Below are 13,223 nucleotides of genomic sequence, written 5' to 3'. Positions count from 1 at the left end.
GAGGTTTCACAGTTGGGTATCAGACGCAACCAACATAATGCTTGGAGGCCGACGAGTTTGGCAGGATTTGATGGAAGGAAGGACTTAAGGCAAGGTAACTATTGGAAGGTCCTCGACATTGAAGGGTTGATTCCTACAGGTTAGCGATTATGTTCCCAATTTGATTATCTCGAGTGTGGGCGTTGATTTGTCAATGTTGGAATGTAATGGTTTGAATAAGAATTATGGATTGGAAGAGAACATTGCAAGCAAGATTGGAAACATGTGTGGAAATTCCTATACAAATTGTTATGAGCAAAATGAAGAAGCCATGTGCACTCAAGGTGTTTGTAATTCCACAATGATCTAGGAAGCAGTTTAATTAATTACGTGCTGAAAGATGGTGATTCATAAATATAATAAAGCGACTAATTTATTTATATAAATTTCATTTATTATCATTATAATTAAATATAAAAACTAATTATTACACCATAAGCTCAACTCCCAATTAGACGAGAAATTATTATGTGTGGAGACTGGACGTAGTCTGAAGACCAATCAAAATGTGCCACATTAATAGTATCAAACCGCGATACCGAACAATATCAAGTTGGTACCGAATATAAAAGTGATGCGACACATTTAATCTCCAAATACTTTCGGCGGTGTCCGCACATAATAATTAATGTGCAACCTTGAAGCACTCTTCCGGTCCGTTATCCCATCCCATTTTCACAAATCTTGGTCCCTATTACTTGATTTATTATTATGTGCGGAATCCGAAAGACATCTGAAAACCAATAAAATTGTGACAAGTCACTCCATGGATATCCAATATTTAAACGTGGGATGTCCGCACAGAATAATAACTCTTATTACCTTCCCGCCCATGCATCCGGGTGAAGTGACTGAGTCCGGATTCGTCTCGGACATCGCACGTAATAATTTGCCCCTTACCGGGGTTAATGCTTCTCTCTGGTCGATGTGTCAGACCTCTCCCCTATCGCGCGGATGACAAGTTCCTCTCAAAAGCAGGACTTCTACGAGCTTCTCTCTTACACGGGCGGCGAGGCATCGGCGCCGAAGTTGCAGATCGTCGCCGGTCATCCAATCGGAGGTTTTAATGTGCCGCGGGTCGGCGTGGCAGAACTCTCGGATCACGCTATAAAAGAAAAGTTTGATTGGAACCCGTCTGATACGAACGATACATTCATTTCTTATATCCAGTTTTACCAGAGCGAGCTTTGTCGGAGTAGCACCAGTTCGACACCTAAGGTATGTAAGAGGACATATTAAAATTGAAATTACGTGTGGATAATTCATGAACTGGCTGCAAAATGATAGTCATTCTTCGAGCGAGAAATTTCTAGATTTTTTTAGGGATTACGTAATATAAAAACTGGTAATCAATAATTAATAATCGGAGGTGGGAACCTGTCCCAATTTGTTTGTTGAATAAGAATAACCCGATACTCTGCATATATGACAGTGTTGAAACCCTTGGAAATTTGAAGTTAAACACTAGTTTGTGGGCAATGCATGAATTTCGAGAAAGATGGGAACTGGACTGAAGATCAAAGAAAATTCTTTTATGTTATAGAAGATCGCATTCTCAAAGTAGTAATCTGTATCCTAGGGCTGAAGTTGCTTCCAAACTTTATGCTGTATGACCCTTACCTAATCAGCTCACCTATTTCTATGTTCAAATCTCTGAGGTTTTCATCACGCCTGAAGTTATTCAAGCATAATAATATACAATGAGAAAGGACTATGCTCTTTTACGAAAGAGCTGTTATTGAGAGATTTAATCTTTACTCCTCAATAAAAGTTTCTCATAGATAGGGGAGATCTGCTGAAAATTTTCCATAAAACTTTAATAGAGGTAAGGTGTTGAGGAGAGATAATCTAGACACTTTATTTATGCTATCACAACTGGTTGTGTTAGATAAAATTTGGTTCTCTCAACTGAAATGAGTAATGCTTCTCTCAACCAGGAGATGGTAATGTAGAGGCCTTTGCACCAAGCCGTGCCTGCTAGGGATACTTGGTCTGTTAAGTTGGACAAGCTGATAAATGAAGATAAGGTTTTTGTCCTAATCCAACCATAGGCTTAACAAAGTCAACCCACAAAGTCAAATGGGTTGGATGTTAACCTGAGCAAGCATTCAAATATTGGGTCCATTGTCTTTGACTAGGCATAATTGCATTTGTTGTTAGTTGCAATGTGCAAAAGAATGTTGAAGAATTAGGGAAATGTATAAGCATAAATTTAAGGAGCGATGTTGGAATAGTTTTGTAATTGCATCTTTTACATATTTGAATATGCGCTAAAAGGGAAAACATGATGCAATCATAGGATGCGAGCATTTGATGTTGCAATTGTTGAATTAGTTTTTGTTACATCATACTTTTATTTTGGTAATCACTAATCACAACACGAAGCTATCATAACAATAGCCATGCCATCATTATTTGCTTATGTCGATCTCAGCCATCAACCCGTAATGGCTAAATCAATCTCAACTATTAACTTATAACCACCTCTGCCTCTCATCAGAAATGTTCCCAAACTCTGCCTATGTATACTAATGTCATTGTAACACTTAATGAAGAATGAAACTATATTGTTATAATGAATAGTCTCTCTTGCTCTATTTTACTGCATTCACTTATCTTACTTTACACTCTCAACTATCTCATGATATTAGAACTAACCAGCCAAATGAAAACACTCTAACCTCTCGATCATGTCTCCTGCTAATCTTGCAGAGCACTCTGGCACATTAACGACGGTCGAGTGACTTCTTGTAATCTTAAACGCCCCCATTCTTACTAGCTAAAGTTCTTGATGTCTAACAATTGAAAATCACCCCACCTCGCACTCACAAACCCTCAAAATATTTCTTGCCAATAGTTGATGGCTATCTGGAAGGCACTATCATCAAACCCAACAAACACCTCATCAACAACTATGGTTTTATCACTCTCAATCCTAAAACAATAATTGGATTCTTATTGATCAAACCCTTGCAACTACCCTTTATTCAACTATGTTCGCCTCCTCAAACTAGTCATTTGCGAAAAAATTGATCTACTATAGGCCGCTACATGCAATCAAGCAATCAAATGTTCTCACATTTTTCAATTGAAAAATGAATTACACCATATCTCAATGAATGATCAATCCATGGCCCACTGCTTCTTTGATATCAAGCCCAAAGTTAACTCCATTGTAGTTGTGGGCACTCCTATCAACCTTTAAGGCATCATTCTTTATATCTTAAATGAACTACCCCCAAGCAAGCAAGCATTCAAAACAATCAATGAGACAAAACTTCAGCCAATCAGCTTGGATGATTCTTACTCTTTGCTCCGCTTTGAGGAGATGAATATGGCAAATGAAGCTTCTCACAAACAATAACTATCCTCTCCAAATCGTCATCTATCCCACACATTCTGTTGTGGTTGAGGATGCAGCCGCTTCAACAACTCACCTTCTTCCAAAGATCGGTCCCATTGAAGCAATTATAGACATGGTAACACCACTCCCCAGGTGATCCCCCAAGCTTGTGACAACAAAGTCTTTCACTCCACAATCAAATCTGCATCAAGCTAATCCACTCACCTGTGAAGTGTTAGTATTGCACTAATCTAGCCCAATCCTCCATCCTCCCCACTACATCTATTAGTTGTTCTTCCAGCTCCAGCTCCCGAATGATTTATTGACTTTAGTGTGACGACACACGTTATTCTCGACAATGGCCAGGCCCATCCCATCTCGCATGATGGTAACAATATCCCCCTAACCCCATCTAGTAAGCTCAAACTTTCTAAAATACTCCATGTACCAAAACTTTTCCATAATCTTATCTCAATCGATCGACTTACTAATGACAATCCTTGCTCTATCTTCTTCAATACGATTAACTTCCTCATTTAGGACCTGAAGATACGAGAAATCATCCTTTCAGGCCCAATTCATAATGTTCTATATCCATTTGTGTGCTCCACCACATCAACTCAACAACTTTCAGTTGTGCTCTTTTATCGCTATGCCTTGGCAAAATGGCACACCAGGATGGGCCATTTCCATTGCTTCATAGTTCTTCTTATACATAAATGAAAGATAGAGCATCATGAATAGAAAAAAAAAAGAGAAAAAAAAAGAGAAAGGCATCTTCATACAATTTGAGCCGTCAATATATGAAAAATTTGAGTTTAGAAAGAATAGGTGGGTCACTAATAATCTTTTGATAGGTTATTGCAGGATTAATCTCTTCTAGTGGTTAATATTAAAGTTACTTACAAAGGAAGAATCCTAAAATTTGATTATTTAGGATGAAAGTACATATCTTGAGGTTATCTTTAAGTGTATGGGAAGGAGTCCTTGTTTGAAGGTATTTGTAAGTATTTTGGGTTATATTTTGAGGCATGTGATATTGGGGGTATAGATAAGTGACAAAAATTTCTTTCAAAGAATAAATTTAAAAATTTAATTTTAATTTCTCATAAGTTTTCTACCTTGAATTTAGTATTGTTGCTCTAAATCATCCAACAATCAAGAGCAAAGGGCTTATGGTCAACGCTGCAAACTAAACCATCTATAAAAGAATATAAAATCCTATTAGCTTCTACCAAGTTAAAGAATATAAAATCCTCATGGGAACGCCTGCTTGAAAAGAGGACTACACATTGTGTAGGTATTTTAAAAGCTTATGGGGTAATTTTGCAAATTATCTAAAACCTGCTGAGGAAATGATCAGTTTGCTCAGTGATCTAAAAGCCACAGTTAATTGGATGTAATTCAATTTATCTGTTTTCTTTTTGGGACTACTTTTCACTGCTATGATGTTGGCAGAAAATTTCTAGGTATTTAGTTGCAACCTTTGTAATCTAAATCCTTACGACACTAGTTCTTCCTAAATCAGCAAGTTTGATTTTTTAGAAATGCTAAACGAAAGGCATATAAAGGGCATTTTTATTTAATGTTAATGTACTGCACTGCTTTAAGTTCTGTCTGTGATGTGAATTGTCAAAACAAGAATCCTTAGATTACTAGTGTTACTATGTTGTTGATAATTTCTTATCTACAAGTGTCAAAATAGCCTTGGAACACTGCATTTTACATCATTTGGTTATATATTTCTGGTATATTAATTAATAATATAACTGTTTTGCAGGATATTGGAGGATGTAAGATCTCTGGAGATCCTCACAGCACAGAATCAGGTGAAATTTATTTGTTTTGGAACAGTCCTAACTTGAAGAATTATATATTCTCCTTTCTATAACGATATAGATATACATGAAAGATAAGATTAGAGAGTAGTTCCAGTGGAAGATAAGTTTAGAGAGAGTCGCCTTAGATGGTTTAGTCACATAAAACACCGGCCTTCCGATGACCTGGTTAGGAAAGTAGATGTATTAGATTTGACTTTTGTTAAGACAGGTAGAGGTAGACCTAAAAAGACTTGGTTATAAAATATTAGAAATGACATTTCTTTATTAGATTTAGATGAGAATTTAACTCTTAACAGGACACAATGGAGAAAAAAGATTCATATAGCCGACCCCATTTAGTGGGATAAAGACTTGTTGTTGTTGGATAATGATATAGATATGCACTTTGTTCTTTGAAATTGGGATGCAAAAGCAAAGTTGGTCGCCATCTTATTTTCACTTATGTTGTTGTGAGCAAAACACACAGACACCTTTGATAAATGATATGTGGCAACATTAGATCTATTATCAAAATCTAAAGGATGAAAAAAGGCTGCCTATGGTTACTAGCTCATGTTTGTAGGCATTGGATATGGAGATTTTGCACATGGTTAAAGGATCAATGGCCCAATGCTTAGAGGAGAAAGTTGTTGCTCTAATGTCATGGGCTGAACAACATATAATGCAATTTATTACTTAACATTTAAAAAAAAAATGTTGCACATGAACTTAAATTAAAACTCATGACTAGACTCAAATTTAGACTGATTTCAGATTTATTTTGGTTTATGAATTTTTATGGTAATATATATATATATATATATATATATATATATATATATGTTTTGAGTTTTTCATTCTCATGATCTTTCTCTTCTCTCTATTTTCACTTCAAAAGATAATTTCATTTCTTTATCTCTCTTGGTTCGCATAAAGCAAATTTTAAGAGGAAGAGGAAGGAGAGGAGGATCAAGAAGATCCATGCATATAAGCTCTCTATCAATTTGATATTAAAGCCAAAATCTTGAAGGTAAATCCTTACTCATTTAGTTTCTTTTCACCATTAAGTTATCCATCCTCTTACCCAAGTAAAATCAACCCACTAACCCTCTTCTCACCACCCTAACCCCCACCCCAACCAAAAAAAAAAAAAAACCTTTGCCCCTTCTTCCTCAAAAGCCAAAACCACCCCACCCACTTCCTTTTTCACCCAAAAATCTCCTTACCCTCAAAAAAATATAACTCTAAAATTTAAGGCTTAATTTACAACGCTAGCCAAAATCTTTCGAGTTTAAAGCAAACAAGGATTGTAATTTTATTAGTAATAGATCTAGTGGAGGGTTTGTGACTTTAGGTGATGAAGTCATTACTAAGAGTACATGTTTTAAATATCTTGGGTATATTATTCAAAGTGATGGTGAAATAGATGGAGATATTATTAGCAGAATTCAAGTTGGATGGTTGAAGTGGAGGAAGGCATCAGGCTTGTTGTGGGAAAGAAAACTCCCCCTCAAACTTAAGGGAAAATCCTATAAGATGGTGGTGAGACATGCAATGTTTTATGGTGCAGAATGTTGGCCATTAAAAGAAAAACACATATTATTAAGTTCTGTGTTGCAGAGATGAGGATGATCAGGTGGATGAGTGGCTTTACTCTTAGAGACATGATACGAAATGAGCATATGCGTGAAAAGGTTGGAGTAGCTCCAGTGGAAGATAAGATTAGAAAGAGTTGTCTCAGATGGTTTGGTCACATAAAACTGCGGACTTCTGATGAGCCGGTTAGGAAAGTATCTGTATTAGATTTGGCTTATGTCAAGAAAGGTACAAGTAGTCCTAAAAAGATTTGGTTATAAAATATTAGAAACGACCTTTCTTTTTTAAATTTAAATGAGAATTTGACTCTTAACAGGACACAATGGAGAAAAAATATTCATGTAGCCGACCCTACATAGTAGGATAAAGGCTTGATGTTGTTGTTGTTGTTCAAATCAAACAAGGAGATCAATGGCATACATCAAGATCGAATGAATATGGTGGAGAGAGCTGATGACGATAATGTTTGTGGAATCAACCCTGCATATTTAAAGCTCTTTATTCATGGAGGTTTGATCATGTTCTATGGTTAAATTTTGATCTCTTTTAAAGTTTGGAATCTGAATTTTATGAGAAAATTATTCAAATTTGCTTAGAAATCTTGTTGGGCAAACCTATTTTGCTTGCATTACTATTTACCCACATCATAGTAATAATTATACCTAATGGCCTTGAACAAAATTTGATTTTCCAATTATCCTAAATAAAGTCATCTAGAAAGAAAATTAGTATGCATTAAAATCAACTTAATTTTAAACTTGCTATATTTTGCAAATTGGTACTATTGCCTAAACTTCTAATTTAGTGAACGAGTTACATTCTGTATTGGCAGATGTGCAGCATAACAATACATTTTATGCTTTCAATATTTAAATAAATTTGAAATATTTATTGTGAGTCATGAAGTTAAGGAAGCAATTTGGGTGCAAAAAATGAACTTCTAAATAACTTATGATTTGATATTAAAATTGAAATAGAATTTCATCAACTTACTACATATAGGGTACCTTCCAAAGGGCCATGCAAGTTGGAAAGTATTTGAAAATAAAGGCACGTAAGAATATATTTCTTCTAGGACCACCTCTCATGTCTAATGCTGCTTCACGTGCATAGTTTAGGCATTAGGCAGCCTATTTAACAAGCACAATCTTTGGCTTAGATTGTCACCACTATTTATAAGGAGATTATTTACTAGAAAATTTAATTAATCAACATGTTTTAATTATCATCAATTAGGTCAGCACACACCCTAATGTTGTAATTCCGTGTTCATGTTATGGCATTTTTGGGAGATGAATCGTTAGATTGTGTTGAATCATAAATTTATTTAGCTGATATAAGATGCATGATCACTAGCTCTGCATTAGTGAAGATTGGTAGAGCTCTCACATCTTCCATGATCATGCCTTACACTTCTTGTGATAACAAGAGATACAAGTTTTGTATAGATGTTGGAAGCACCATGAATTTGTTATCTAAAGCCACCTTAACTAGTTTCAATCTCAACGCTAAGCCACATTCAAGTATTTCCACTGTTGCATGGATTAACAAGTCATTTCTGCCTATCACTAAAAAATGTCTTATATCTATTTCGTTCACTAGTTATTTGGACATGATATGCTGTGATGCATTACCTAACGGTGTTGCAGCATTCAGTTTGGTCACTCTTGGATTTTATGATGTGGATGATCTCTGTATGGTGAAGCCAACATTTATACTTTCAAATTTATGGGCAATAACATTAGGGTGAAATCATCAAAGCTTATTCAACAAATAGCAGTTGCCCTTACTAATAAGAGTGTAAGATACCAATTAAATCCGCAATTTAGTTTTTATCTCCCTTACTGATAGAGGTTTAGTCTAGGATTGTTGATTATATTGTTCCATATTTTGTATCTTCTTTGCCAGAAGGATTTTTCCACATTACACCAAGTGAGCTATATTTTCTAACATTAAATAAATGAGCTACCTAAAGAGTTTCCATCTCTATATGATATTCAACATGTGATAGAATTATTACCAGGCGCCTCTTTTTCAAATCTATTCATTATCGCATGAATTCTAAATTGCATGTCGAAGTAAAATGTCAAACTAGATTAGTTAATGTAGAAAGCCTTCATTAGAGAAAGCCTTAGCTCTTGTGCAATTACAAGATTACTTTTCACTAAAGATTTATTAATTTTGCTAAGATTTTATGGTAGAATTTGTGAAAAATGCCAAAAGATATTGCTCCCTGCGTTTCTCCAGCTACGAACGTTGCTCTAGCCTCCAACTGTTACTCCAGCCTCCATGTCTATTGCCTCCAAGTCTGCCTCTTTGCTGCCCTGATTATAGCTTCTTTAGCGCCTCAAGCTAGCAAGGTGATAGGCCTTGGAATAAAAAACAGCCAACGAATAAGAACAAAAACAAATTCAGCAAACGGCAGATTTTTATTGAGAAGAATAAATATGAACAAATAAGATATAATGCTCCTCTTTCGATAGGACTGTTTCTCCCAAACCCTAGATGCCGCTAGGATTCCTCAAAAAAACAGTAGACAACAACACTTATAAAATTTTGCATACAAAACATAATATAAATCATACTACTTATAGCAAACAATAAACAACAAATTTCAAAACAGCCCTCAAATCAACCCTCAAATTTGCTCTCTCCAATAGAATTATCTCATAATTAATTCCCTCCAAATCAGCCCTCAATTCTGCACTTTTTAATTACGAAACATCTCCTAATTAATCCCCTCTAAATCAAAACTCAGATTAGATCTCTTTTCACTAAATAATTCCCTTCTAATTATAGTTAAAATTTTTCTAAATAATTCTCCTTCGATTAATAACCTTCCTAAATAGCTTCTTCTTGATTAGGAAACTTCCTCATTCCCTCCCAATCAAATCAGCTTGTCCATCAATACTCCATTCCCAAAGTTTCACCTTGTCCTCAAGGTGGAATGAAGGAAAATATTGCTGAAGCACTTGACTAATAACATTAAACTAAAAAATGGACTGTCATTAGGTCGAATGATTCCTGCCTTCAACATCTCCCTGATCAATCTCTCAATCTCATCTTTCTGGAGTTGCGGAGAATGGTACGAATGAACACTCATCTCCTTCCTTCAAAATGATAAGTTTCTCGTGTTCCTGTGGAGGAGGCAACCGCTGAACTGTTTGGAACACCTCTCGATACTGTTGTAGGAGTGGTTGAACCATGTATGGTGCTTTTATCTTCTCCCCATCTTCTTCTTCTTCTTCCAAACTTTGCAGCTCCATCAATCCCACTCCTTCACTCTTTCACCTCCTTGAAAGGTTACATCTCATCTATTTCCCCCAAAATTTCCACCTCCTGATCCTCCCTCATCGAACTCCTCCTGATCGCCTTTCCCTTAGATTTAGCCATGGGAATCCCAGTCAAATCTTGGTTAGGTTTAGCAATCGAAATCACCAGTGGAGTTTCGGATTGCATCTCTATGAGCTTCCTTAACATCTCATCCACCCTCCCAATTTGTTTTCTATAGATGTAACCCTTCCTTCCATGGTTGAGAACTTCTTCTCCACATCGGATTTGATTTGCTCCATCTTCTTTTCCAATGCCTCCACCTTCTTTGCTCCCATAGGTCCCAAGAAATACGAACAAACAAGATACAATGATCCTCTTTGGAGAGGACCGTCTCTCTCAAACCCTAGACGCTGCTAGGATTCCTCTCAAAAACAGTAAACAACAAACACACTCAAAATTCTGCATACAAAATATAACATAAACCCTACTACTTATAGTAAACAATAAATATCAAATTTCAAAACAGCCCTCCCCAATCAGCCCCCAAAACAGCCTCAAATTAGTAAATATCTTCTATTAATCCCCTCCAAATCATCTCCTAAATCTATTTGTTTTTTATTAGGAAACATCTCTTAATTAATCCCCTCCAAATTAGATCTCTTGCCCTAAATAATTCTCTCCTAATTGTAATTAAAAGTTTCCTAAATAATTATCCTTTGATTAAGAACATTCCTAAATAGCTTCATTTTGAGTAGGAAACTTCCTAATTCCCTCCCAATCAGATGGCCGGTCCATAACAATGCCAACCCAATATACCTTCATATACTTCTTCCTTTCTTCATTATCATCATCAGCTCATTGATCCATAGGATCATTATTATATATATATATATAAAACTGATTTTGCATATTTTCTATTAGAAGCTCGCCTAGTTTATATAAATTTAATATACATGTTGTAATAGGACACTCAACCAATTCTTTCATTTTGGAGTGATGCATGTATTTTCTTTCATTTGGTAAAGGAAATATGAGATACAACAAATCAAATGTATTTTAAAGCTCATGATGCGGCCCAAATATAAGAGATTAAAACCAATATTTCATCAACAAAGTAATGAGAATGATCCATCATAGAATACTCCACTACTATAAGGCCTATAGAAAGAGATGGATTATTTTCAATGCATCCATATGGAATGTGGCAAAGATGCAATCCTCCTTAAAAGTTTTATTGAAAAATACTGAATTTATGATTTTTTTACTTGATTAAATGTTGAATTTGATGTTAGAAAGGTATAAATTCTCGAGAAGGAAGATTTTCCTTTCCTTAATGAAGTTGTTGCTATCATTTGAATGGAAGAAGGGAGAAAAGGTGTTAATTACTAATAACTCCATTGAAGGTTCCTCTAGACTGACAAAGACAGTTGATATCAAGCACACTAATTCAAAACTCTTTCCTCTAGAGGAACACAAGTAGCCAAATACAAAAAAATGATGGTCAATAGAGATTTTGTATAGTGCACATATTGCAATAAGGCTCAACAGACAAAGAAAAGATGCTGAAAGACTCAGAGCAAATCACCAAGCAAAAGTTGGACGATACAAGAATAGGTAAGAGAAAGGACATGCATATATAATACATGTAGAAAAAGATAACACCTAAGAATCATCCATTGAGTTCTATAAAGAAGAAATGATGCAGGATTGCTTAGATGACATGCTTATGGATTCATGTGGGCATTGCACAAATAATAGATTAGAACAATTTCGGAACAAAATTACAAGCAATTTTCAAACGACAATTAAAACAAATGAGTGGATCAATTGCGTAGGCTAAATCACATACTCCGAGTTTGAACTATCAAGATAATTAAGAAAATAGAAGCAATACAGAATAGTAGTTTTCAAGTTAAATCCCTAATCTAACAACGAGACGTAGGATGCATAGAAGATTACACTCAATTCCTACAAATGACTAGGCTTGGCAAGAGCAATTGAAGACCGTAGATCGGCGGCCACGTCGCTGGTAAACTTTCCATGATGATCTGATGTCCCCATCAAGAAATAGAAAAATTAAAAAAACTTTTTGGTTTAACTAATGAAGAATCTTATGATTGGTACTTATCCTCTTGCATTCTCAGGTATTACCTCTTCTTCTAATGCTTTTAGGGTCTCAGAGATTTGGCCAATTTCAGCCACTAAATTGTTGATTTAGTTGTCACATATAGGATAACCAACTTACACAAATTTATTGCATATAATTCTTATCCTAGCAACATAAAAATAACTATTGGTAATGGATCCTTGACAATCTTTGCTGAACAAGTAGGCATTCTTATAAATAAATCCCTCACACTTTGAAATTTCCTCCACATATTTTAATTATTCATCAACTTTTTATCTATTCAAAACTAACAACAAAATTTAAAATGCAGTATTGCATTTTACCCTTCACTTTTAGTATTTCAGGATTAGGGCTCGAGGAAGGCAATCGTTCTTGTTAAAGAAATAAACAATCTGTCTAAAGTTCTTGATGTCTAACAATTGAAAATCACCGCACCTCGCACTCACAAACCCTCAAAATATTTCATGCCAATAGTTGATGGCTACCTGGAAGGCACTATCATCGAACCCAACAAACACCTCATCAACAACTATGGTTCTATCACTCTCAATCCTAAAACAATAATTGGATTCTTATTGATCAAAACCTTGCAACTACCCTTTATTCAACTATGTTCGCCTCCTCAAACTACTCATTTGCGAAACAATTGGTCTACTATAGGCCGCTACATGCAATCAAGCAATCAAATGTTCTAACATTTTTCAATTGAAAAATGAATTACACCATATCTCAATGAATGATCAATCCATGGCCCACTGCTTCTTTGATATCAAGCCCAAAGTTAACTCCTATGATGCACATATATGGACACGACGACACGGATACGACACAACACGGACATGGGACACGCTAGTTATTGAAAATATATGACACGGACATGGGTTGGACATGGTATTATAGTTTTTATATTTAAAAAATAGTGTATAAAAATTAAATAAGTATAATTTTAAAAATAATAAGTCATTTAACTAGAATTTGTGCTTAAAATGATTAGTATTAGGATGTCGAGAGTCAGGCGTCGATG

General features: G+C 35.3%; 1 protein-coding gene across 6 annotated transcripts in view; it reads left to right on the top strand.

The window, feature by feature from the left end:
* Positions 1-878: 878 nt before the first annotated feature.
* LOC110110057 (ubiquitin-like-specific protease 1D) overlaps positions 879-13,223 on the top strand; it is a 52,153-nt gene continuing 39,808 nt past the window's right edge. For 3 of the 6 annotated variants that reach the window (XM_020841352.2, XM_020841351.2, XM_020841350.2), the window contains exons 1-2: positions 879-1,257; positions 5,163-5,211. In XM_020841352.2, coding sequence (XP_020697011.1) covers positions 994-1,257; positions 5,163-5,211 — 313 coding nt within the window. In that variant the 5' untranslated portion in view covers positions 879-993. Of the gene's footprint in view, positions 1,258-5,162; positions 5,212-7,095; positions 7,309-13,223 lie in introns of those variants that run through there. The other 3 variants (XM_028699198.1, XM_028699197.1, XM_020841353.2) reach the window with 2 other exon arrangements.

This window comes from Dendrobium catenatum, unplaced genomic scaffold (assembly GCF_001605985.2).
Source record: "Dendrobium catenatum unplaced genomic scaffold, ASM160598v2 fragScaff_scaffold_1220, whole genome shotgun sequence".
In the NCBI taxonomy this organism is placed as follows: domain Eukaryota; kingdom Viridiplantae; phylum Streptophyta; class Magnoliopsida; order Asparagales; family Orchidaceae; genus Dendrobium; species Dendrobium catenatum.
Note: the sequence above shows the minus strand (reverse complement) of the source record. Positions and strands in the feature narration are given on the sequence as shown.